The 25,082-nt window shown below is 40.1% G+C and overlaps 1 protein-coding gene and 1 long non-coding RNA gene across 2 annotated transcripts in view; one reads left to right on the top strand and one right to left on the bottom strand.

The window, feature by feature from the left end:
• Positions 1–1,024: 1,024 nt before the first annotated feature.
• On the bottom strand, positions 1,025–5,776 carry TMEM18 (transmembrane protein 18). The gene is made up of 5 exons (XM_069805900.1): positions 5,653–5,776; positions 5,273–5,393; positions 2,887–2,941; positions 1,733–1,826; positions 1,025–1,639 (listed from the first exon to the last, which is right to left on the bottom strand). The coding sequence occupies exons 1-5, from the start codon at positions 5,698–5,700 to the stop codon at positions 1,550–1,552; spliced, it is 408 nt and encodes a 135-aa protein (XP_069662001.1). The 5' UTR covers positions 5,701–5,776; the 3' UTR covers positions 1,025–1,549.
• Positions 5,777–20,432: 14,656 nt separating this feature from the next.
• Positions 20,433–25,082, top strand: part of LOC138689908 (uncharacterized) — a 53,452-nt gene continuing 48,802 nt past the window's right edge. The window contains exon 1 of the long non-coding RNA XR_011328702.1: positions 20,433–20,905. This is a non-coding gene — a long non-coding RNA (uncharacterized lncRNA). The remainder of the gene's footprint in view (positions 20,906–25,082) is intronic.

Below are 25,082 nucleotides of genomic sequence, written 5' to 3'. Positions count from 1 at the left end.
TCTGTTCACTCCTTCAAAACAGGGACTGCTCCCAAAAGGCACGTGCTATCTAACAGACCACTAGAGATGGTTTTCATGGAGGAGTGACAGTTGACACTACCCAACATTGCATCAAGAGTTGCAACAGAATGGACAATTATGGGACAACGTTGCAAGCCTGCATCTATTCAGTTTGCTAATATAAAGTAGCCTAGCTGTATGTAATTCTTGACAGAGCAATGAGGAGACCATGCTAAGTTAATCCATGGGAAAGGTAAAGAAATGGATCCCAGACTAACACTGCACCGCCCTTCCACAACGTTGTGAAGCCCTCCAGAAAGTTTCACTCTCTCCCTAACTGGGAGACTCACAAACTGTGTATGCATATGCATCTGCTTATCTCCCTCGGGTCCATATTTCCACAGTTGTGAAGATTATTCAAGTATTTAAAATTAATTTCACAAATACTTAGCCTAAAAACTTACTAGTGTTCTGTGTTTTTGTACCCAACTGTTCTTTATTTTGTAGATCTTTCCTATGTCTTAAATGACATCTATTTTAGACAGAAGTTTAGGTCTCCACATAAAGGTTTAACTGCTTCCAGATACAACTTTTACTAAATACGTATGGACACTGTTCCATTGTGTTCATCCCCGCCCCCCCCCCCATTTCCTTAATCCAATAAAAACAGGTTACTCTGAGCAAAACTGAAGTCGTCTTCATTTTTACCAGAGTTAACTTTTCAGTTATTTATTAAAAAAAAGGTAAAGCATAAAAAAAAGGAACAAAACTGCATAGAACATAGAAGTTTCTCTCCTTTTCTGTTCTACAAATAAGCAAAAACTATCAAAATTTCATCCAGTTTTCAGAAGAGATATTTATCTAGCAGCATTAAAATCATGAAATGTAAATTGAAAAAACCCGCAGAGATCGTTTTGAATTACTTATATGAATTAAGCACAAGATTTTACCAAATTGGGAATTTTTATAAGAAAAAAGAAAGAAAAAATCCATCCAAGCAAAAAATTAATAGAAATTAACTCAATTTAAGATACAGTAGACAATTTTATTTATAAAATGCTAGTGGCACATGATACACATCAGAAGTATGAAACTTGATTTATAAAGAAGTGAAATGCTTCATAGAAGCATGGATTCCTGAGGTATTCTGAATACAATCCCTCATTTACTGGAATTCACAACACTGCTCCAATTGGCTTAAGCAGCAGAAGACTGGATATTTCATAAACGCACAGTTACAACATAGTTAAAAAATACACAGGCAGATGGAAACAGCCTCGAAGATTGTGTCTCACCAACACTAATAGTCTTGGTCATGGTGGAAAACTATCTTACATAGAAGGGCACAAAGACCTGTTTCTCAATTTCGCAGCCAATTCAAATGTATTGTACCTGCTTTCACCTCATTGTCCACAGCCACAGGTTGCAAAGTCCTCTTGACATCAGACACAAAAACACTGCTGTTTCTGGATAAACATACAGAATGACTGATTACCTGGACAAGTATTATTACAATTTAAAAAATAAATAAATATAGTGTTAGGCGCTTTCAATTCTTTTTCTCTTTTTCTGCTTTAATTCTCTGCTGTAGCGTCTTCAGTTCAGTCATTACATTCAAAGTTCTGTAAACCCAGGTGACCTGAAAAGTAAGTAAATTATTAAATTGAACTAATCCACATACATTTACTTATCAATTTAATGAAAGCATCCATATAAATGAACACATACATACCACAATTATAACAGTATTCACCAGCAGTGGTGCTGAAAATACAAGTGAAATAAACATTCCTCTTGAATCAAAGTATTGGTATTTAGAAAACAGCCTGAAAGAAATAAAATAAAGAAAAATAAAAGAGGAAGCTTTATTCAGTGTAGTTCACATAACATTACTTTCACACTAAATATTCAACATGGACATTGTACAGATTATCCTGCTCCTTGGGATCCCCAAGCATAGGCCAGCATTCTACTGTATTAAGTCAGAACAAAGACAGAGTCAGTATCTCATCAGTTATGAATATTTATTACAATACCAGTCTTTCTTTTCATTAAAGTTTTACTGTGCAAAACCTAAATAAAACAACCATAGATTAAGTAACTTACTAATGTGACTACAATAGTATATATATATTTGTGCATGAGAAATCATGCTTACCCTGAAGTGTCAAAAATTACTTTCTCAGGTATTTTGCTTAGTCATATTAGAAAAGATAACAGAAATAATAAAGGTAGCAAAGCTGTAATTTAGGTCATGTATGCCTGAAGTGAAACAAAGACTTACAATTAGATGCCTGCACAAAGTAGTGTTAAACACTTGATTTCCAGTTACACCAGGGAAAAGTTGGTTCAGTGCTTATGAAAATAAGCCATCAGTTTAATTCTGGTACACAGGCTTAGTAAAATAGACAAATGTTGATGCTTTTTATGCATGTAAATAAGTATATAAAATAGTAGTGATATTTTTGAGAAGTGGTGCTTAACTTCAGCTTATTAAAACATGAATAGCTAGAAAGAAAACTCAACAGAAACAAACAAAAAAAAAATCAAAGCTCGCATCCTTTTCCCCTTAATCATTGCACTCTGCTTTTCTCTTAGCTCTCTGACTAGTTAGTTTACAACCATCCATATAAACATAGATTTTAAGGAGTATAATAAGCACATCCTAGCTGTTAAAAATGATCTTTTCTTATAAGCTAAGTGATAACTATGGTATACTGTACGGTTTTGTTCAAAAGTTTTATATTAATCAATGCAACAAACTCTCTGCCATCACATTCTACTGATGATGACTGACTAACAATGTTTTCTGGGAATGATACGAAAAAAGGAATATTTTTAGAACAACATTCATTTAAATGCAAAAATGAAAGTGAAGATGTTTACCTCCAATTCATGGCTGCTAATTCATTTATATATTCAGCGCAGTACACTAAGCCCACTGTACAACAAAGGAAAAATATCAGATTCAATACTTCTTTAAAAATAAACTGCCATCAGTTCTGCCATGTGTACTAAAGTGGATACATACCAGACATTGTAATTCCTTGATCCTCAGAAGATCAAATTACACATTTAATATTTAATGGCACAAACCCAGTTCTGATTTAAATGTCCCATATAGTTACTAAGAAGTATAAAGTGATCACAAAACATACCCACTATACTACAGACAAACAAACATAAAATCCTACTCCTCTGATCTTACATACAAATGAATAATAATAAAAAAAAAAAAAAAAAAAATCAGTATTTTTTCCAACAATCTTCTTGGTGACTGCTTCTAAGTTATGTCTTTAAAAGGAAATGTCAGCACTCCCCCAAACTGGTATGGAATTAAGTTATCATTTTAGATGTTATGGTATCATACTGCTATATCTAACGTTACTATCTGAAGTTAGGGTACTAATTATATATAAGCATTTTGGTGAAATACAAACTTTGTTTTAATCGGTGTATGGCAGAGTAGTCCACTGCAGTCAGGTGAAAACTAGCATAATCTTACTCAACAATTACACGCGATATGAAGCCATCAAGACAGTAAGAAAATTCAGTGCAATCACATGTTTAACAGAAAAGCAATACAACTACAGAATTTAAGTTTGTCCTTGTATCATTTTCCACAAGAAACAAAGCAAGAAAAACAGATTCAGTGGCTAAAGATGACCTGCACAAGGCAATTAATTAACTAGCCCTGTGATATGAAGAATTGTTATCTTGTTTTGCATCATCTGGATTATCTCTGCTTGGTACTGCACAGTATAAACATACCTACAGCTGCTCAGCTGCCAAGGTAAACTAATGCAATAATTCCATAACTTCCTCAGTTATTTCTGACTATCTGCGATACAAAATTATTTATACTGCAGACATATTAAAAGTGGTTCAGTTTTTCAGGTACAAAGCTTGGACTCAGTATAGATATTTTTATGCACTCTTCTTGTTAACAGCACCTTAAAAAGCCAGCAATGATCAGTTCCACTGCATTTTCCAATGCAGTTAGACCACAGACATTCAAACTAGTGTTAGTAACATTAGGAATACTTTAGATAAAGAGTCTAAAGTAAACAGCATGTCATTGGAAATTCTGAATGTCTAATATTAAATTTAAGAAAGAAAAGCTTGTATTCTTATAGGAAACTTCCAGGCTCAATGTGTCATTAACATGACATTGTTATTATGCCCTCTGTAGATCATTTTAAACTCTGCAGTTACAAGTGGATGTACAGAAATTACTAAGGTTTCTAGATTCCTTTTTGGGAGTACTTAATGTTATTAAAACCTTAGCTTTAGCTAAGTTATTTGCAGTTTTGAGGAAGCTATAATGCCTCTCCCAACTTGACTAGGTCGCTAAATGGTATTTTAAAAAGTCAACGTAGTCTTCATGTGGCTTTTTGCCTGTGAATCTCTTTCAATTGCTCATTCCTCCTCCACTACCCTGCAAGCATGACAGAACTGAGGTACTGTGTAAAAAAAACCCAACTCACCAGAAAATCCAAAGCATGGCTAGAACCAAGGTACTGCTCATAATATGTGGATCTAACCCAAATCCATGCCATCTTAATTAAACCAAATACCCTCTGCCAAGCTGCTAGATCTTCAGCCAGTCAGCCATAAAGACACAGCTTTGGCTAGGCAAGGCCACTGTGGATTCTCAGGCTGAAGTCTGATAAACCCTGAGATAACACAAGTTGTTACTGCAATGTACCAAACCAGCCTTGCTCTTCCTTGTGCCATTATCACAGCTGTCAGCGGGGCATATGGTGAACCTGCTCCAGCAGCAAATCCAGTCGAAAGCTGACCATATTTGCTGAACTGCAGCATTAGAATAAGGCAGAGTAGAAAGCGACTGCTGGCTTTCAGCCAATTTCTTTCCCACTTCTCCAGCACAGCAACAATTTCTTGGGAAGCTGTGATACACACAGCATTTACCATGCAGAAACCTTACTTATCCCGGATCCCTACTAAGGCCAGAGTTTTAAAACACTACTTCATACAGTCTTGCAAACGAACTAAATACATATTTATAGGTCATAGCAGCTTCTGTAACGGTTTATCATGTATAGACACACGCATTACTACAAGAAAAATACTCATTTGCATGCACTTTATCTGCTGCAAAGTGTAAACCCGTGCGCTGTGCAAGTACATGAAGAAAAGGGTTATCATTAAGAGACCAAAAGAAGTTATTTGCCAGCACTAGCAGCCTAAGCCACGCACATGCCCTCTGCCACCCGAGGGCCAGCTCACGGAAGAGGAACGCACTACTCACCCATGCAGAGGAAGTGCCCTATTTGCACCCGGTAGTGCTGGAAGGAGATGCACGTTAGGAGGAAGCAGAGGACGTGGAAAACCGCCAGCCCCACCAGCCAGGGCTCGGACCAGTCCGTCCTCTACGGACAAAATGAAAGCAGATTAGGCCCTGGCAGGAGAAGGAGCGTCGCCAGGCAGCTAGAGCGAGCACCCTTCCTTCTCCCGCCCCGGAACGACAACCGCTTTCAGTCACGAACCGCACTCAGCGGCCCGCCCCGTGCCAAGCTGGGGAAGCGGCGAGCACCCCAGCGCGGCCTCTCCCCCGCCCACAGGGGGGCCCGGCGCCTACCTCCCCTCTCCCCGGGCGAGCAGCCAGCCCGGCCCCGGCTCCCTCCTTACCGCCAGGACGGCGGACAGCCCCGGCGGGCCGCTCAACGGCTGCTCCATGGCGGCGGCGGCGGCGCCGCTGCTGGCGGCCGCCGAAGTCTCGCGAGACGCCTCCCGCCGGCGGGCGGCGTCTCGCGAGAGTTGGGCCGCCACCCGTTCCCTGCCCCGCGGCGGCAGCCCGGAGGGGTTGGGCGGGAGGGGGAGCTTCGTCCCTGCCGCTGGGCCGGTGGAGGGGAAAGGGGCTGTTTGTCTGGCACGGCTGGCACTTCCAGGGCTGCCCTCATCCCCTCGGAGCGGGAAAGGGTGGTGGCTGGTCCCGCGTGTGGGAGGACGGGCAGAGGAAGCTCTCCGCACCCCGGTGGCTGCCTCTCCTGAGGCTGGCGCCGCGCCAGAACCGTCTCTCGTGGTTCTGTGACTGAAGTTGTGTTCCTCAAAAACGACCCTGGCTTTTTCAGGAGAGGGGCAAGAAGCTCTGGTTTTGTTTTAAGCATTCGACACTGAAGTTAGGAAGCTAGCGGGAGAGGGTTTTTTGTCACGATCTGCCGGGTGGAGTCAGGCTGGTGTCAGGGTGTTCGGGGCACTTCGGATGGGTGGCCCAGCACTGGTGTGGGCTTTGTGGTCTCTCAGCAACACTCAGTGGCCGGCTTCAGCTGCTGTAGGGTTGGAAGTGCAGGAAAAGGGGAGTTTTAAGCCCAGCTGGAAATTTCTGACAAAAAAAACCCCAGTTGAGCACTCCAGGCAGGAACTTAAGTGAAAAATATTATTTTTTTTCCAAATTAAAAAAAAAAAACAAACCAACATTGATTACTGTACAATGCAAAGTGAATAAGACATCTATAACTCCTTTTGCTGAATGCATGTAAGTGGAAGAACTGACGACTCTTACAGACGCATCACTTACAGAGACATTTCAAACTCAGATTCCTATCTACTAAGCCAGGAGACTTCACGAATCTTACTAGGGTTAGCTTTGTCAAAGAAACCACACTGTCATATAGAGCTCCCCATTCTGCTTTCATGAAATTATATTTTCTGACACTTTGGCTTATCAGACATGAAGCTTTGGCTTTTTTTCAAAATGTTTGGAAGTGTATGTATAAGTAAATCTTAGAAATAAATACTTTTTTTCATTTAGTCTACCATATAGCCAAATACAGGTCATCGCTGTGAACTAGTCTCTTTTCACTGTCACACTTAGGCAATTTAGTGTGAGATACCTGAAACTGAGGATGTGTTTCTCTGTTTTGCTTTAGGTTTTTGGTAGTCTTTTTCTCAACAACAATAATATCTGGAGGCTAATCGAGGCTTTTACTTAAAGCATTGTAAAATTAAGTAAGGTGATGCAAAGGTGGGCATTTCTACTACTGTTCTGCTCTTAATTTTAAGACTAGGGGAAAAAAGATGTTTCGATTTCACATTGTAGATTGGGAAATAAGACAGGAAGAAACTGACTTGTCATTTGGAAAGTCTTATGGCCAATGTAACAATTCAAATGGTTTTGAATTTTTGTAAATGAGGAATCAGTTTCTTGTAGTTGCTCAGTAATTGACTCCAGTAACCATCTGCAGTAGCTGAAGGGCTTCAGTGAATGAAGGATACAGCAGCTGCTTTATGAGCGGAATATGCTGGTCAGTGGTGAATCTGTGATGCAGACAAGCTGGGTGGATAGGAAATTACTGGCTTATTATGGCTGCAACATACTGTATTAAAAAATTCATGTGGCTTTTACTGTCAGCCACTGCAGCAGCAGTAGAAACTTTCTTATAAGGAAATAGGAGTTGCTTCTTTAAGATTGACTAGGATAAAGTCAATAATGCTGTTTGTCAGCAGGTGGTAGCAGATACATGAGTATTACCAGATCTTTTGTGTGGTATCGGTTATCTTTCATTTATTTTTAGTGGAGAATGAAATGTCAAACAGAAGATAGTTAAAAGGTAACAGATGCATTGCTCTTTCATAGGGAGCAATGTGTGTTTGTCCTTTTAAAGCTTCTTCGCAGATCCAATACGCTACATTTAGATCCAAAATTTAAAAATACTCTAGTAACCTGAAATATACCGTACCAATGATAATATATAAATATTTCTCTTCTTGATACTCTTAAGTAATTTAAGTAGTTTCTAAAACTCAGTCTCAGTTTTCTGTGGTAAGATTCAGATTCCTCTGTAATTTCCTTCCGCACTACAGTACTATCCAAGTAGATTGGATGAAAGATCAAAAAAAAAAGTAGATTGGTAAAAGAATTTTTTTTCCCTTTTGAAAACAGAAAATCTTCACTTACTTTACACAGGGAAGTATCTAAAATCAGATGTTTGTCTTAAGTTTAGGTGGCTGAAAAAACAAGCTGGGTGGTAAAAAAAGGCTACTTATGATAGGGAATCCCAAATTTAAATGCTAAATTATGTTTTTAGTGGTAGCCCTAGATGTTTGCTAGCAGATCTTAGGGTGCTGTGCTAGAGACCACTTGGAAGTGCCTTTTGTACTTGCTGCTGAGGGAAATGCAGCTCTGATTCTCCACAAGAAAGGAAAAGAACAGGAAATGCTTCATGTATTTTATTTGATGAGTCAATGAATTAGCAGATATTTAGATAATTTTTGATGGTCTTGTTTCATTAAGGTCCTAAGATATAGATTTGCTTTTGTGATAATGCATTTTTAGTTTCTGCCTTAAGAAGCTAAAGTGCTTTGCAATGTAAGATCCATATTTAAAATACCTTTGAGAAATTACGTATAAATTTCTGCTGTCCTTGTGCTGAGCAAACCATGTCCTATACCATTTTATTCTTTGCATTTGATATATTAAATGTTCTATTTTTGCAGGGCGTGTTCCATTGTAAACTGGATTTTGTTTACAAGGGATGGGGTTGTCTTGAGCTATCTAAGCTTTTCAAGCTTTTGTGGGTGGAACAATTTACAACAGTCTCAATTTAAACAGGCAGTTTCTTGGGGAAATGTTGTGAGGAACTTTCTTGTCTTTAAATGTGAATGAAAACATACAAAATGCACAATATAAATAGCTATCAATGTCTTAGTGTGATGAGGTAGGTCAGTGTGACAACAGATGCATCCTCTGATGAGGAGATCAGAGGTTACATGTCAGGATTGTTGGATCACAGCCTGTGGTTATTCTGCTGTCCTTGTCAATAACATGCATGTTGATCTACAGCCACCGTGTCTTTGAGGGTCTTCTTGGGAGACGGTGAGGCTCGGGTTTTTCTTTCCCTGAGCTTGATCTCCAGGCAGAGATCTCTGAATGCAGAACCAGGAATTCTTACAATATATTGTTTTCAAGAGCACCTGAGTTGTTGACTGCTCCATACAGATGTGTTGGCCCATTGTTCCTTGGTTTGACACGTGGATTGTTACTTGCAATCAGAAAGTGTGACCACAGCCTTACCAGATGACTGCTTTCAATGAGTTATGAACAGATCAAGCCAGCAGGTGCAGAAGTTCATCAACCTCAGCAGCTGTAACCTTGGCAAACAAGCAAAGTACCTGGGCATCCCTGTCCCATTACAGTTCCAAACAGTTAACTCAAATAACAGTAATGTAGCAAAGTCTACATAACTTTTTATTCACTAGTTCATGTGAGATTCATCTCATCAGCTGGATCTGGGCAGATGTAGTGACGATCTTTGTGTGAGTGGGTGGTTTTATACAGGTTACACTCAGTGACAGGGTTGGGAGGCTTTCACTTTTTTTTGCCATTCTTCTGTTTGACACTGCAGTCAGAGTGGTGGGTGGCTGCCTTTACCAGGCAGGGTGGGTGAACTGCTGCTTCCTGCTGCTTCTCCTGCCAGCCATGGGATGCTTGGTTCTGAGGGCATGATCTGAGTCATCCACAGCAAAAGAACCCCAGTGAGGATACACTGGTTTTCTCACTGAGAGGGAACTAAGGTTGCAAAGGGATGGTACCAGAGCTGCCCTTCGATTTTCCCCTTGCTTTTTCCAGGGTGTCCTCTCCCCTTTCTGCATTCCCCACTTCCCATCTCTTCCTTTGTCTGCTAATGTGTCCTGGTTTCAGCTGGGACAGAGTAAATTGTCTTCCTAGTAGCTAGTATAGTGCTATGTTTTGAGTTCAGTATAAGAATGTTGATAACACGGATGTTTTCCAGCTACTAGGAAGACAGTTAACTCTATCACAGCTGAAACCAGGACATAATGTAATCATGAACATGTGTCTGGCAGTGCACTGGACCCTGCTGTCTGCCACCCCAAGTATGTGAGCAGAGCTGAGATTCTCCCAAGGGCACATGGCAGGTAGCTTGGGGGACAAAAGGAAGGATTAATGGGTATCTTTGGTGTCTCCATTAGGGAGAGGAAAAGCTGTAAGATGAGCAAGCTAGTGAATGGGGCAGCCCCTCACCAGAGCCTCAGTCAAGGCACAGATAGGAGGTGGGCACATATGGGGATTAGTGACATGTATACCCAATTTCTGTGCTTTGCAAAGATCCCACTGCTGAGTTCTGCTGTGGGTACAGGGGCTGCTCATCTCTCCGTCTTCTGCCTGTCTTCCAGCCTGCTCCTGCTGGAGTAGAGCAGTCTGTTGCACTGACTGTCTTGGATAGTCTTTTCAGAGCTTTGAGAGGCATGAGCAGTTTCAGTATGAAAACAGACTGAACCTAGGAGAGGAGTCTGGATGATCATTGTTGCTGTGGTCACTTCTAGGCCATCATTTTTATCTGTCCTGAAGATTTTCCTTATTTTCATGGCTGTGCTCAAAAGCTGTCTTAAATTTGCATTTGCTTCCCAATGCAACTGAAGTGAACCTGGGTCTGGTATTCATTCTAATACACGTTTCACTAAAATCCTTCACTTTCCCTGTCCTTGCCATTATCGAGTAGTTATTTTTGAGTGCTTCCATTATTTTGCAGCTGCTCTAGCCTCTTTATCTTTTTATAGTACCAGCTTTTATTGGTTATGATGTACTTGATGATGATGATGATGATAATAATAATAATGTTTTAAATATTTCTTTAGAAATAGAATTTAAAACTTGCTGTGGATTGTTTTGTGTATGTCATTTGTGGGTTTCGGGTTTAGTTGATGGATGCTACTTCATCTAACCTTGAGGTTAGCCCTGCTTTTGAGAAAGAGAGTTGGACTGGATGGCCTCCAGAGGTCTGACCTACGTTGCTCTGTAATTTTGATTTCCCAGTGATACAGACAGGGGCTGACTGGCTGGGGAGCAGCACTGCTGAGCACGACCTGGGGAGCCTGGGTAGCAAAAAGCTGAACATAAACCAGCAGTGTGCCCTGGCAGCAAACAGTGCCAACAATCTCCTGGGCTGTATTAACAGCATACCCAGGAGATTAAGGGATTCAGCATTCATTAGACCACATCTGCATCTAGCTTTGGATACCTCAAATACAAGGATGATAATGATAAGAGGAAAAAGTTCAGCAGAGAGCCATCAAAATGTTCAGGGAGTTGAAGCATTTGTCCTGGGCAGGGCTGAAGGAACTGGGCTTATTTGGCCTGGAGAAGAGGTGGCTCCAGGGGAAACCTAACAGCAACCTGCCAGTGCTTATGAGGAGCTCATAAAAAAGATGGAGCCAGGCTCTTCTGGTGGTGTGGTGGGAGAATGAGATTCAGTGCGCGTAAATTGAAACTAGAAGTTTGGGCTGGATATAAGGAAAAGCTTTTCCCCATGAGGACAATCAAACAATGGAAAAGGTATCCAAAGAGGTTGTGGAATGTCTGTTTGTGGAGGTTTTCAGGACCCAGGTGGATAAAGCCCTGAGCAACCTGGTCTGGCCTCATAGCGGACCTTGCTTTGAGCAGGAGGTTGGCATGACCTCCTAAGGTCCCTTCCAACCTGAATTATTCTGATTCCATGATTCCAGAATTTAAATGAGAAAAATCAACTGCTTAGTTGTGTTCACTAAACAATATTGCTTTAGCCTGGAAGTGAAATGAATGTTTTTGTATGTTTTTTTCAGAATCTTATTCCCTTAACTTCATCTGTTTCATCTATTTTCTGTCACAGCTTTTTCTTCAGTGCAGAATAGCTTCAGGCTTCTTCAGGCTTACTTTTCTTCCTCCACTATTCCCAGACCATACAGGCAGTCTGAGATGCAAATGTCTTTTTGTTCTCTACCTACCAACATGACCACCTATTAAATTATTCCACTAATCCCACCAAAGATCTCCTCGGAATTCTTTCAAAGCCCTGCTGTGTTCTGGCAAAACAACCAGATTTTACTTCTGTTGGGGTCTTTGTCCAGTCAGGGTGGAAGAGGCCAAATGTAGTTGGAAGCAAAAAGCAGTCCTGACAGTCTTAGATCCTGTGCTTAATTATAGACTTTACTTTCTCTTTGACTCCCTCTGAAGCTTTCTTCTCTCAGAATTGCTGCATTGATTGTTTTTCAGCTCAGAAGTACCACCTTGTGTCATTCCACAGGATGGTATGGAAATTAAGTTCCTTTAAATTTCTTTGATGTGTGACTGCATTGCACCTGGCACATAATACAGTGCATTTAAGTTGCAACACAGCAATTGTAGGAAAAGGGCAAGAATAGAAATAGTTAGGATGTGCAGGGCTGATCACATACAATCATGTATCTGATCTCATTCCAGAACTTGATGTCAGCATTGTATTTCCTGCTTAAGGGCATGCCCTTAAGGCACATCCTAGCCCCTCCTGCCCCTCATTCTTAACGTACAGACTGCTTGGAACAGGGAGTGGCAGGAGCAGGATCAGCAACTGGAAGAGACATTTTTCTGAACTTATCATTGTTCTGAGAGATCTCAGCCTTTTCATCTGTGAGACTGAACACTTGATATAAGTCTTGTACTTTGGGGCTCCTGCTGCGTCTTACTGATCATCTTCCTCTAATGAATCACGAGTGAAGGGAAGAAAAAAGGTTAATTCAGCAACAAAGACAGCTAAAAGCTAGAAAGCCAGTATATCCACCTATTGATTCTGAAGGCGTGCATGGTCATCACTTTCTTGTGTTTGTCTGTTGAGATCCTTAAGAGTCCATGGCTCTGATGGTATAGTTTGGCCAAATGGCTCCCACCATCTGAGCACATTAGCTAAGATATGATCTCTGGAAATAGAAATCAAGACACACTTGTTAAAAGCACTTATATAAGGTACTTTCAAATATGGCAATAATTGCAAAGCTATAAACGTTTGTACATTTAACACATGACAATACTGAGTTAGTACCTATTGGCCTATTCTTACTATCTGTGTGCTAAAAGCATATGACCTGAGAGTATTCACATGTTGCAATTTTCTGGCACAGGTGTGGGAGCTCCACTACAACATCTTGCATCAGGAGGGTTGAGAAGCAGTTAATCCTCCTCCAGCTTTTTTGCACTTTGAGGTTTTACAGATTCATGGGTTGTTCCACAGTGTCGTTCCCTCATGATTGGTGGGATATGTCTCTAGGCTTTGATGGTCTATTCCTGATTGGCTGGGGGCGTTGCTGTGGTGATGATGTTTTGACTTGTTCACACATCACTCTTCACAGGCAATGTGATAGTATATGTATTTTAATACAAGGTTGTCTCCCATAATAGCACGCCAATGCCCACAAGTCCACTGTTGGGAAGATCGCGACAGAGGTTTTAGATACTGTTCCATACATGGATTTTATATGACATTTCTGTGTTGGAAATTTCAGTGAAATCATCAGAGAGTTTGAGTTTTGAGGATTTCCCAACTGAGCTGAGATACACATCCTTATCAGATGTCCTGCACAAGAGATCCTACAGCAAAGAAAAGGAAACTTGCACATTAAACTTTGTAGGTGCCTGTGGTAGGGACAGAGATTTGAAGTTCCTCTCAAACCTTAACCGTCCTCCTTGTACAAGGAATAAATCTGTGGATGGAAGCTTTGAGGCACTGGAAAGGGAATTGTATGAAAGTCAAATCAGCAAAAATGTTTAGGAATCTAACACACAGGATCCTGTGTGTTAGAAAACCTGTGGGAAAGGTCAAGTTGCACAGACAATTCAAGTCAATGATGAATGCAAGAAGCAGACTGCATAGAGCTTTTGGGGCAAAGATTAATTTTTAGAGCTGGAGACCAAAGAGTTGTAGACCTAATTGTAGAATTCTTAGTTTGCAGTTGCAGGATTGTGTGATATTTGGACAATGAAACACACAAAAAGAATCTGTTTTTAAAATTGCTATTGGCAAAGAAACATTATCACAGGAGTGGTTGTACATAGGGCATGTTGAAGTGTTGTAGGTTGCAAAAGGTAGCCAATTTCAAATTGAGAGCTGCAGGGTTTAGATGGAAAAGTTCATGTTCTGTTGAAATAGAGAAATTCAGCAAGAAATATGTCTCTGCCCTGTCACTACATCCTGCCCTTCCTTCCTGGGAAAGTATTGTGCAACCGGAGATCCTCTCCTCCACCTCCCTCCTCCCATTTTTAGTTTCTGTGTCCAGTCCTTTCATGCCCTGCTTGTAGCATAACCAGTACTGCCAGAAAGTAAGGTAGTAGCCATTTGTTTAAAAAAAAAAAAAATTATCCCCTGCAGTGCCTTTTGATGGCATACTGGAAAATACAAAATAAGAAAGAAACACAGCAGAGGAAGGAAAATTACAAAATATGGTAACACCTGGGGCACCACAAATCTATTCCAGAGCCTGCATTATCAATTAAAGGATAATGCTTCTCTGTGTTTGACCCCCCACACAGCAGTATATAAAACAGCACCTTCAACGTTCACTCTTTTGCAGTCTTCCTTGTAGCATCCTTTCCTTGTTACTGCTGTTTTCTCTGGAGTGGGATTAAATTTTACCCTGCTTAACAGCACTGTCTGTCTATGGTTTCAGAACAGACTCTCCTAATGCATTGCCAGATGCTGCATTTACATGAGTATGGGTAACACACAGTCACATAAGGCCAGGAAGAGAAACTGATTCACTGTTGTCCAAATTAAATGTATGATCATACAAAAATAGCTGCTCTGCCTTCCTTTCCACCTCTCCCTTAAGTCAAACTACTGCAGCTATGTGGAAACATGGCTTCATTGTGTCATTAGCTGTTGGTAGGGGAAAGATGCGGGCAGAGACCTTTTCCTTAAAGATTAGGTCTAGGCTTTCACCACTAGCAATAGATAGGCAATCTTCCAGAAGTCATGAACCACAGGAATTAACTGTCTCCCACCAGTACTATATTGAGTCAAAGTCAGAGCTCTAACATTACCAAATCTCTTCTGTTTCAGAAATTCCTCTGCTGAGACTTCAGGGTATTAGGAAGTTCTCATTGGGGAGGGTGGTTAATCCCTTTTTTCCAAAGCATTGGAATATCTCTCCAGGGTCCTCTGGTCTCTTCCATTCCCCAGAGACTGCAGGTTGAGTAGTGCAGTAGCCTCGTGTCGTGGTTTAACCCCAGCCAGCAACTAAGCACCACGCAGCCGCTCACTCACTCCCCCCGCATCCAGTGGGATGGGGGAGAAAATCGGGAAAAGAAGGAAAACTCGTGGGTTGAGATAAGAACGGTTTAATAGAACAGAAAAGAAGAAACTAATAATGATAATGATAACACTAATAAAATGACAACTGTAGTAATAAAAGGATTGGAATGTACAAATGATGCGCAGGGCAATTGCTCACCACCCGCCGACCGACACCCAGCCAGTCCCCGAGCCACAAATCCCTGCCCCCACTTCCCAGTTCCTAAACTAGATGGGAAGTCACATGGTATGGAATACACCGTTGGCCAGTTTGGGTCAGGTGCCCTGGCTGTGTCCTGTGCCAACTTCTTGTGCCCCTCCAGCCTTCTCGCTGGCTGGGCATGAGAAGCTGAAAAATCCTTGACTCTAGTCTAAACACTACTGAGCAACAACTGAAAACATCAGTGTTATCAACATTCTTCACATACTGAACTCAAAACATAGCACTGTACCAGCTACTAGGAAGACAGTTAACTCTATCCCAGCTGAAACCAGGACACCTTGTTTTCCTTCTCTCAGACAAAATTCTTCAGCTCCCTGTAACAGGGATGGATTTGCCTGGGTTTAGCAGAGACTTAGTGTCTGTCCCTATTTTTCAAATGTTGCCTTCATTTTTTCTTTTAAATTGATTCAACATCAATTCTGTAGGATGGGACTCTGCAGAGACCAGCTTCCTTGTGACCTTGGCAGACTGCCGTCAGGTTGTTCAACCTCCCAATGAAATTTTTGGTTCTTTCTCTGACTGGGTTCACTGGAGTAATATAATCTCTTGAAGGAATCAAGGTGGTGATGCTTGGTAGCTACCCTTGGTTTGGTTCTCCTGAGCTGAAGATGTAATGGTGGTATAAGATCACTTACACTGATGAGCTAAACACTGTGTTAAATTTGTCCTCTTTGAAAGTGGAAAGACCAGGTATAAGTTTGTGTCTGTCAGCTAGCAGTTTGCAGTGATGATCCCACCAAGATGCTGCTCTGGCTTTTATTTTTTTTGGAAGGCCCAGAAGCTTGTGAGTGATCTCCAGTTACCTTCCTGACCATTTTGGATTTACTTCAACTGCAGAGGCAGCATGACATGTAATTATTTCCAGAACTGTTGCTCGTATACAGCAGGAGAACTTCAGAGTTGCTGAATTCTTGCTTTAAAGGCTGTCCTTTGGGTCCCCAGTAACAGTGGGCACTCTGGATTGCATTCAATTGTGAAGCTTTTTGCTTAGTTCAGGAGAGAAACCACAGTGTGTGCACAGGCTGTGTGCACAAAGTGTGTTCCTTGTAACTCTGACCATGGATACTCACTACATTCATACCTAAGAGAAATTATGCTGCTATACTAAACCACTAATGTAGATACACCTTAACCATTCAAGTTAAGTATGTTATCCTCAGTTAATTAAAATTATGTAAGGACTCCGAAGTTCATCCTTACTGGACACCATAAGCTATAAAATAAGACTCCTAAAGGCAGTCTGAGGAAGAAGGCCTAATGCAGAATATTTGATAATTGAAGAACTCCGTGAGAGTTTTCTTCATGGAAACATTCAGAGTGATAATTATTTTAGTTTGTTTCTGTTTAAATTGAGGGAATTAAACACTTGTCTGTGTATTTGAGAGTTTATTTTATTTGATCTGTTTAAAGGAAAAAAATGAAAACACTGGATTTAGTGTCTGTTAACTACTAATTATTGCTATTTTCTTGCAGATATCAGGGGTATTTTTGAGGGCTTACCTCTGTTTATTGTTTTAGTGCTGTTATCAGGCTAAGGTTGTTACAGGAAAGCATTCCTTTTATCAACTATTACTGAACTGGTACAACATTAGGATGTGCTTGTCAGTGTCCAGTAACGGATTCATAGGCAAGAATATAAGAACAGGACAATCAGATAGTGATATTTGCCCAGTAAATTCTCTCCGTATTCTGCAGCTCTTTGCTTTTGCATGTTGAGAGCTGGAAGAAATTTTCTGTGACTGAGCTTTGAACTGAAGTTGCTAAAGGCTCAGTGCAAAACATAAACCAATTCCAGGTGAACGCCAGAAACATGTTTAAAGAGTGTTATCATCAAAATACATATGCAATAAACCCGGTATCATTCAGCTAGTTGTGAGGCTAAGCATACTTCAGTGCATTGTGGAAGGTGAGGAAAAGAAACTGGCATTCCAGAGTCTTCTGTTAAATGAGAACAGTAGGCGGCACTCTTACTTTGTTTTTCCTCAGGACATTACTTTTTCAGGAGTATTGTATCATTTGAAGTAGCATTCACAAAACAGGTTTTGAGATACACTCAGAGGAAGGAAGTTTTGTGCTATAGACCCTCATCCTAATAAAAAGCTTGGCATGCCTTTTAAGTTTATGGAACAGTACCTATGTTTCTCCCAGGTGTTAATAATTGCCCATTTAGTCCCTACTGCTAAATATATTCTGTGGGTACAAAGGCCATGCAGACTTCTCTAGGACCCTGCTTCTTGTTGCTGCTACCAGTAAGAAAGGGAAGTCTGCGTTTGGACCATGAGAGAGCTGGTGAACAAGAGGGGAGCAGCTAAAGCGATTCTGAGCTTTCCAGGCATGCCATACACACAAAGCCTGAGTGCTCGTGTTTAGCTAGTAGTGCCCCGTGACTTGCTTTTACTAAGCAGAATTTGTATACTTGGTCACTGCTGCCTTGTAAGCACATTTATTACTCTTATCTAAGGCTAATTTGAGATTTATGGGGACAAAGGAATTATCTCAGGGTTCTGATTGCTGGGAGATTCTACCATGCTCCCTGCTGCAACTTAAGATGTGGACCCTAGTGGCTGTTCTTGGTGTCTTTATTGAGGCTGGCTCTGGAGCCTCAGCTAGCTGCAGAGAAGAGAAGCTCGATGTGATGGACAGTAGAATCCCAGCATAAAATTTAGTTTTGCAAAGAAGGGAAGATCTGACTTTCTTTCCAAGAAGATAGGTTGCATTACTAGGTAAGTAGTTCATCCTCCCTTAGTTTCTTAAATTTGAATATATAGTGCTCAAGTGTTCGGCTAAAGCAAGTTTTGGCCATCTCTTAGGTGAAAGCAGATTTTTATGGGCAGATGCTCTTGGGCCTGCATTCACAAGAATCCAAGTTCCTTGTAGTCTCTAGACACTCATGGTGACAGTGTAGGGAGAAGCTGCCCTAAAAATGAAAGGAGTAATTTCCACCTTTTGGAGAATGAAGGTTTTCATAGAGAAGGGGTTAGCATGCTGTGCACAGTGGAATAGGAATTAGGGTTTAGTGTGAGGAGGGACATGTGCCTCTCTGGCTTACTGAGATGGCTCTGAAGATTATGGAAAACCCAGTATGAAACCAGTCTTGTTGAATTCATGTATATATTGTCAGTAGGTTTAGCACTGAAGTGCAACCTGATCTTTCTGTATGCCCGTTTCCATCTTTAGGAAAAGTATTGGTATGCAGCAAAGTTCAGTCTGAGTATGTGCCCAAAAGTAGGCAATATGCATTCAGGGAAAGAGAAAAATCCTAAAACTTGAGTGCAAAGTCATTATATGATGGATGGATTCCAATGAGTACCCATGTGAGAGATGGAGGAAAAAAATAGGGGAAATAAAAAAGCAACTGAAACTTGTATAATATAAACCTTCTTTTTTTTTTTCTGTGATAGCTAAATATTTGTTTTGTAAACTGCAGAACAGAGTGTTTGATTTCCCAGTATCAGTCTCCCAGAAAACACTACTGTTAATGACTCCCTGTTTGAAGAGTCATGAACAGAGTGTTTGATTTCCCAGTATCAGTCTCCCAGAAAACACTGCTGTTAATGACTCCCTGTTTGAAGAGTCCTCTGTCATGAATAGTGAAGATCTATGTTAGTTGCAAGCACAAAAGACATGAAGAAAGTGCCTGGTTATACATATTAAAAAAATGGACAATTTTAAGAGTTCTAATTAACACTTCTGTGGAAAAAAATCAGATAAATAGAAAAAATTTGATGGAACACATCTGAATGTTATTAATTGAATAAGGAGGTAATGAAAGGACAATGGGGTTTTCAGCTGTTCACATTTTCTTGGGAAACCATAAAGAATATGGCAGTGATGCGTATGCAAAAAAACCCATAGTAAATTGAGAAAAATAGTAAGATAGACTGCAGTTCCATTACATTGACATCAGCCGTAAGCAATCTTAGTGGTAACTTCTATTTTGTAATTAGTGGATTCACAGTGTAATGATTAGTGGGAGATGCAAAGCTGAAACCATTTTATTTTTGAAATATATCATGCTCTGTCTGAAATTGTAGTAATTAAAAAGTTTAAAAACAGATGGAGTTAAGAAATTTGCTGCATGTATGACACATGAAAAAAATAATATTTGGTAGCTAATACTAAAGGAAAACTCGATATCAAAGGAAAATGTTAGAAATGGGAACTTGAATTGCAATGTCAGAAAATAAGACCTATTGACTTACTATATTGATTCTTTTAAAAATGTGTATGTGCATGAAAGTCCGTGCACTTTGTGTTTGTTCTCTGCTAACAAAAAAGTTTGAGAGAAAAGTGTTAATTACAGAAAAGACTGTTTTCTTGCAAATGTAAATAAATAAAATAAAAATAAATAAAAATTATTTAGGCTATACTAATAAGAGGTTTGACTATAACTGCTGAAGGGGGCAGGAGTACTGAAAGCCTTGAAGACAATTCAGTTTTATGGGAATTGTGTGCAAGAGCTCGTCAGCTCCCTGATTTTACCTTTTCTCCCTCACTGCACTCTTTAAGAAGACAAAGTTCGGTGCAAAACCTAAGGAGGAAGAGTTCTGTATAGGGCATTCTGTAAGTAAATGCTTAATCCACCTTTTCCAGGCAGATCAGTAAGTAGCTGTCGTGGTTTAACCCCAGCCAGCAACTAAGCACCACGCAGCCGCTCACTCACTCCCCCCGCATCCAGTGGGATGGGGGAGAAAATCAGGAAAAGAAGTAAAACTCCTGGGTTGAGATAAGAACGGTTTAATAGAACAGAAAAGAAGAAACTAATAATGATAATGATAACACTAATAAAATGACAACAGCAATAATAAAAGGATTGGAATGTACAAATGATGCGCAGGGCAATTGCTCACCACCCGCCGACCGACACCCAGCCAGTCCCCGAGCGGCGATTCCCCGCCCCCCCCTTCCCAGTTCCTAAACTAGATGGGACGTCACATGGTATGGAATACACCGTTGGCCAGTTTGGGTCAGGTGCCCTGGCTGGGCATGAGAAGCTGAAAAAATCCTTGACTGTAGTCTAAACACTACTGAGCAACAACTGAAAACATCAGTGTTATCAACATTCTTCTCATACTGAACTCAAAACACAGCACTGTACCAGCTACTAGGAAGACAGTTAACTACATCCCAGCTGAAACCAGGACAGTAGCCCATCCAACCGTCGTTCCTAGCCCGTCAGGCTGCTGGGGATATTCTGTTTTCCAGTTTTCAATGTATTTGAAAGTAAAAAATTGTTGGTAGCTTGTTTAGTCACCCATCTTCAGACATGTATTTGTAAATACTGGAGAATTACTGGTCTAGAGCAACGATGAGCATAATTAGGAATTTAGAAAATGTCACAAATGTCACTGTTCCCTCACAGTAAAGACTTCCTTTTTTTTTTTTTTTTTTTTTTTTTTGGTGAATGCTATCAATGAAAGATTGTGGCATCTCCATCTATTTGGGTATTTTCAAACCTTGAGTGGACAAGGCTCTGAGCAACCTGGCCTAACCTTGAAGCTGGCCCTGCTGGGAGCAGGAGGTTTGATTGGATGGCCTCCATGGGTCCCTTCTATTGTAAATTTTTGTATGGTTGTGAAGACTCAGCTTCAACTATTAAAATACCCCTTTTATAAAGGACAAGGTAAGTCAGTTCTATTCTGACACAAACCTTTCAGTATAAGGCATATATGACAATTTTTTCTCTTCATAAACAAATTTTGTAAGAATTTTTCTCTTTAAAATAATGGTTTTTTTGAATGAGGAGGTTCCTTTCTGCATACTTATATCTTTTCATTTGAAATGATGATGAATAGTGTTATTTTTTATGAATAAGATTTTTATGCTTTTAAAGAAAACAGGCTTTTCAGTCGGATAAATCCCTCTGAGTCTGCCTTTGCTAGTCACAAAAATATTCCATTTGCTTTCCCTACATGCTTTTTTTTAATATGTATATATTAGAGGACATTTCTTCTTGTGCAGGAAAAGAGTTTAATTTTTGATTTTGTTGCGATAAATTTGGAGATGCAAAAATCTCATTCCAAGGGGCAGTTCCCAAAGAAGCCATTTAGGGGCTAGAATGTCTGAGAAGGGGTGGGAACAAAGAAATTGGCTGGGCGACCATGCAGCTTGAGGCCCTTCGAGGATCAAATACCAGAGGAGGAGGAGTTGGCATGGTGACAGCCATGAACCAGCTCCTTTGGCCTCACCAAAGAGCCTTTAAACAGGTGTCTATGCTCAGCTTTGAGAAAATGCAGGTTTTGATAATCCTGTTGAAATATGTCATGTTAGTTATACCTGTAGACTCATTTCAGCAGTTGATCAGACAGAGAATGTGTTAGCAGAGTGACAGCCCAGTGTGTATCAGTTCATCAAAGCACTGGCACACTTGGAGTTTGGTCTCCAACTCAACTTCAAAGTTATCTAGATCCATAGACCCAGGTGAAGACAAACTCAGTCCTTTAAAGTCTAGGCTGATTGCTGAGGATTCTTGACATCATTTTAGAATCCATAAGGTAGCATCTTGGCCTATGAGGTGAACATGGTAGCAGTTTGCAGCGCACAAAGTTGTGTCACTAGCATGTAAAAATATTGGAGTCTTTTCATATTGTGGATTGTTAGTTCAAGATCCCTCCATGGGCTGACATGTCCGGGTTCAACCTGAGGGTCAACCTAAGCAACCGATATTAGCACTTGCATCTCACATCGGTGATAGACAAAGAAGGAGAGTTTTTGGGTTAAAGTTTCTGTGATTCATGAACAAAACCATTTATTTTGTGCGTTTATCATGAGCAGAAGTGCTGCCAGAGTTCGAATTATTTGTGCTTGTTATTGACAGCATGGCTTGAAGTCGTGGTTCACGGCACATAGAATTCATGACAAAAGTGACTCATACTTGGATAAAAAGACCAAGAATTGATACAAATTATATGTGATTGGGGTTAACAGTTTAGAAAGACAAAGGTTGGAATTCCTTAGAGTGCTCTGCAGAGAAATGTGGTGCTTAAACAGTGGAAGATGTAGGAAGTAGATTCACAAACTCTTAGATGCTTTTCATTGACTAAATTGACTGAAATATTATAAACAGGTAAGTTGGCCATGGTAAAATGCTCCTGTTATGTGCCAGTGGCACACTATCAATGTCAAATATATTTTAGCCATTATGAACACTATCTGAGACTTTTGTGGTCTTCTACATACAGAACTGTATTCAGTAGTCAGATGAAGGCTGCAATATGAGATACATCTGGAGGGTTCCTGGGGAACCAAGGAGTTGTAGCTGACTCTGGGATACCTCTGGGTGCTCCTCCAGCATGATTTCTCGTTTGATATTGTCTTGGACTTGGCAGTTTGTTTGAAGCACCATGTTTCATGGGTTTAGCAGCATGAATGAAGGCACGAGTAGTGCTATGTGTAAACTGACACAAACTACTGTGTGCACAGGAATTGCCCATCCTACCTTTGTAGAAGAGACAGATAAATATAGATGTCAAAATGGAAATCAGTAAAAGTATTTTAATCTTTCAAGGCCATTTCAAACTTAAAACACCTCTACTCAAAATGAGAGAAATTATTTTTAGATACATGATGCCTGGAAAATATAGAAAAAGAATTGTATTTGGGGTTGCTTATCTTATTACTTAACTAGTTAAGAAAGGTTAGTTAATTTCAGACTAGTTAAGGAAGTTTAGGATGTTCCTGCATTTTCTTATCCAAGGACAAGCCTTACATATGAAGAAATACAGTAACATCTTCAGATAGAAAGCTTTAACATTTTGTATACAAATTCTGGAATTCAAGGTTCATAAATTTCTTTTTTTGCTTCTGAAATACTGGAGTGTATATGAGAGAATGTGTTACTGTGGTTTCTCTTTTGAGTCTTTAATTGCATGCTACAACTAATATAAATTACTTTTTTTTTTTTTTAAATCCAAAGATAATCTGGTTGATAGACAAAAAACTTCTCAGGATCAAAACCACCTCTTTTTGATAGAAGATGTTATTTCAAACAGGAAAAATACTGTAGATATGTTTTTATTTGGGACTGTTCAACTAACAGAATAGTTTCTGCATGAAAATGATCAGAGGGCTGGGACACCTCTCCTATGAGGTCAGGCTGAGAGAGTTGGGGTTGTTCAGCCTGGAGAAGAGAAGGCTCCAGGCAGACCTTATTGCAGTCTTTCAATACATAAAGGGGGCTTATAAGAAAAACAGAGAGAGACTTTTTATGAGGTCCTGTGGTGACAAGACAAGTAGTAATGATTTTAAGCTGAAAGAGGATAGATTTAGATTGGATACAAGGAAAACAATTTCTATGATGAGGGTGGTGAGACACTGGAACATGTTGCCCAGAAAAGTTCTGGATGCCCTATCATTGGAAGTGTTCAAAGTCAGGTTGGATGGGACTTTGAGCAACCTGGTCTAGTGAAAGATGTTCCTGCCCATGGCAGGAGTGTTGGAGTAGATGGTCTTCAGAGAACCCTTCTGACCCAAACCTTTCTATGATTCTATGAGCAAAGAATGCGGTATTGCTAATAGCTCCGAGAGGTGCATTTCTGATACCTGAGCCTTCTTACCAGACCTCTCAGCTGAGCCTTCCCAAGTGTCTTGACACCTTAAACATTTAAGGAAAATATTGATAGTCAGAAAATTGCCACAGAATTTGGCAAGGTGTTTTGGCCACTTTTGACTTACATTTCTTCGGTGATGGAAACCTTTACAAACCCTTAAATGTTTCACAATTTTTGAGCAAACTTTTATTCATAACTTGTTAATGACATGAATGAAGAGTGGAGCAGGCTGTAGTAATAGAGAACACATTAACAGGGAAATGAGTCTCCGGCAAGGCTTAAGCAACACCTTTACTGAAGCCAAATGTTGCCACTCGTAAAACCAATAACAAAAGCTGTTTAAGATTACACTTAAGAATTACATTTTTAAAGGCTATTATGAGAACTGAAAATCATTTATATAAAAAAATCACAATATTAAAGCAGAAGAAGTAGCTCAGAAAGTAAACTTATAAAAGTTGTTCAGATAATTTTCTGCCATCAGGATGAAGTCAATATCATTGTCAGTTCAGGAAAAGTTACAAATTGCTGTGTATTTTGTGGTGTTACCCAGTGTTACACAAAGGCTAACAGTACAATCCAAACATGCAGTGAGACAATGACAGATTGTAATTACTAATATTTCAACCTGAACAAACCCACACATTCTCTTCTTTCCTTGAAATGAGATGGTAGTTCTGAATTTTCTTGGTGGGGAGAAAGCATTCACCAAGCTATCTATTTCTGCTAGTTTGCCTGTAAAGCAAGCTCAGTGCTGTAAAATTAAAAACAGAAAGCTATGAAAAAAAAATACAGAAGAGGAGATTAGCACAATGTAAAGAGCTAGCAGCTATCCAATTGTTTATTTTTTCTCTTATTCATTATCAGTCTGGTTTCAGTGGTTGCATCACTGTGGGTGAGATGAAGTCACAAAGCACTAGCAAGTGACTGGATTTTTTTCTATGATAATTTTACTGGGGTACTGAGGTGCTGTTGCAGTTTAAACTAACAGCTTATCAAATGAAATGCAGTGTAGTGAGCTGTTCAGTCTTGCAGAGGGGACATGAATTAATGTTAGCCATTGAAAGTTTTTACACATTCTGTCACTAGACAGGAATGTACCATTAGTAAAGGAGTTTAGAAAAAAAGGAGGCACTAACACTTTTGTGGCAAGGTGAAGGAGGCAGTGGCAAAAGCCAGTGTGGCATGGAGCAGGTGCAGAGAAGGAAGCAAAGAGCATTCTTAAATGACAAGGGCAAAGGGCCTGGAAAC

Source organism: Haliaeetus albicilla, chromosome 18, assembly GCF_947461875.1.
Source record: "Haliaeetus albicilla chromosome 18, bHalAlb1.1, whole genome shotgun sequence".
NCBI lineage: Eukaryota > Metazoa > Chordata > Aves > Accipitriformes > Accipitridae > Haliaeetus > Haliaeetus albicilla.
This window is presented reverse-complemented; position numbering and strand designations above follow the sequence as displayed.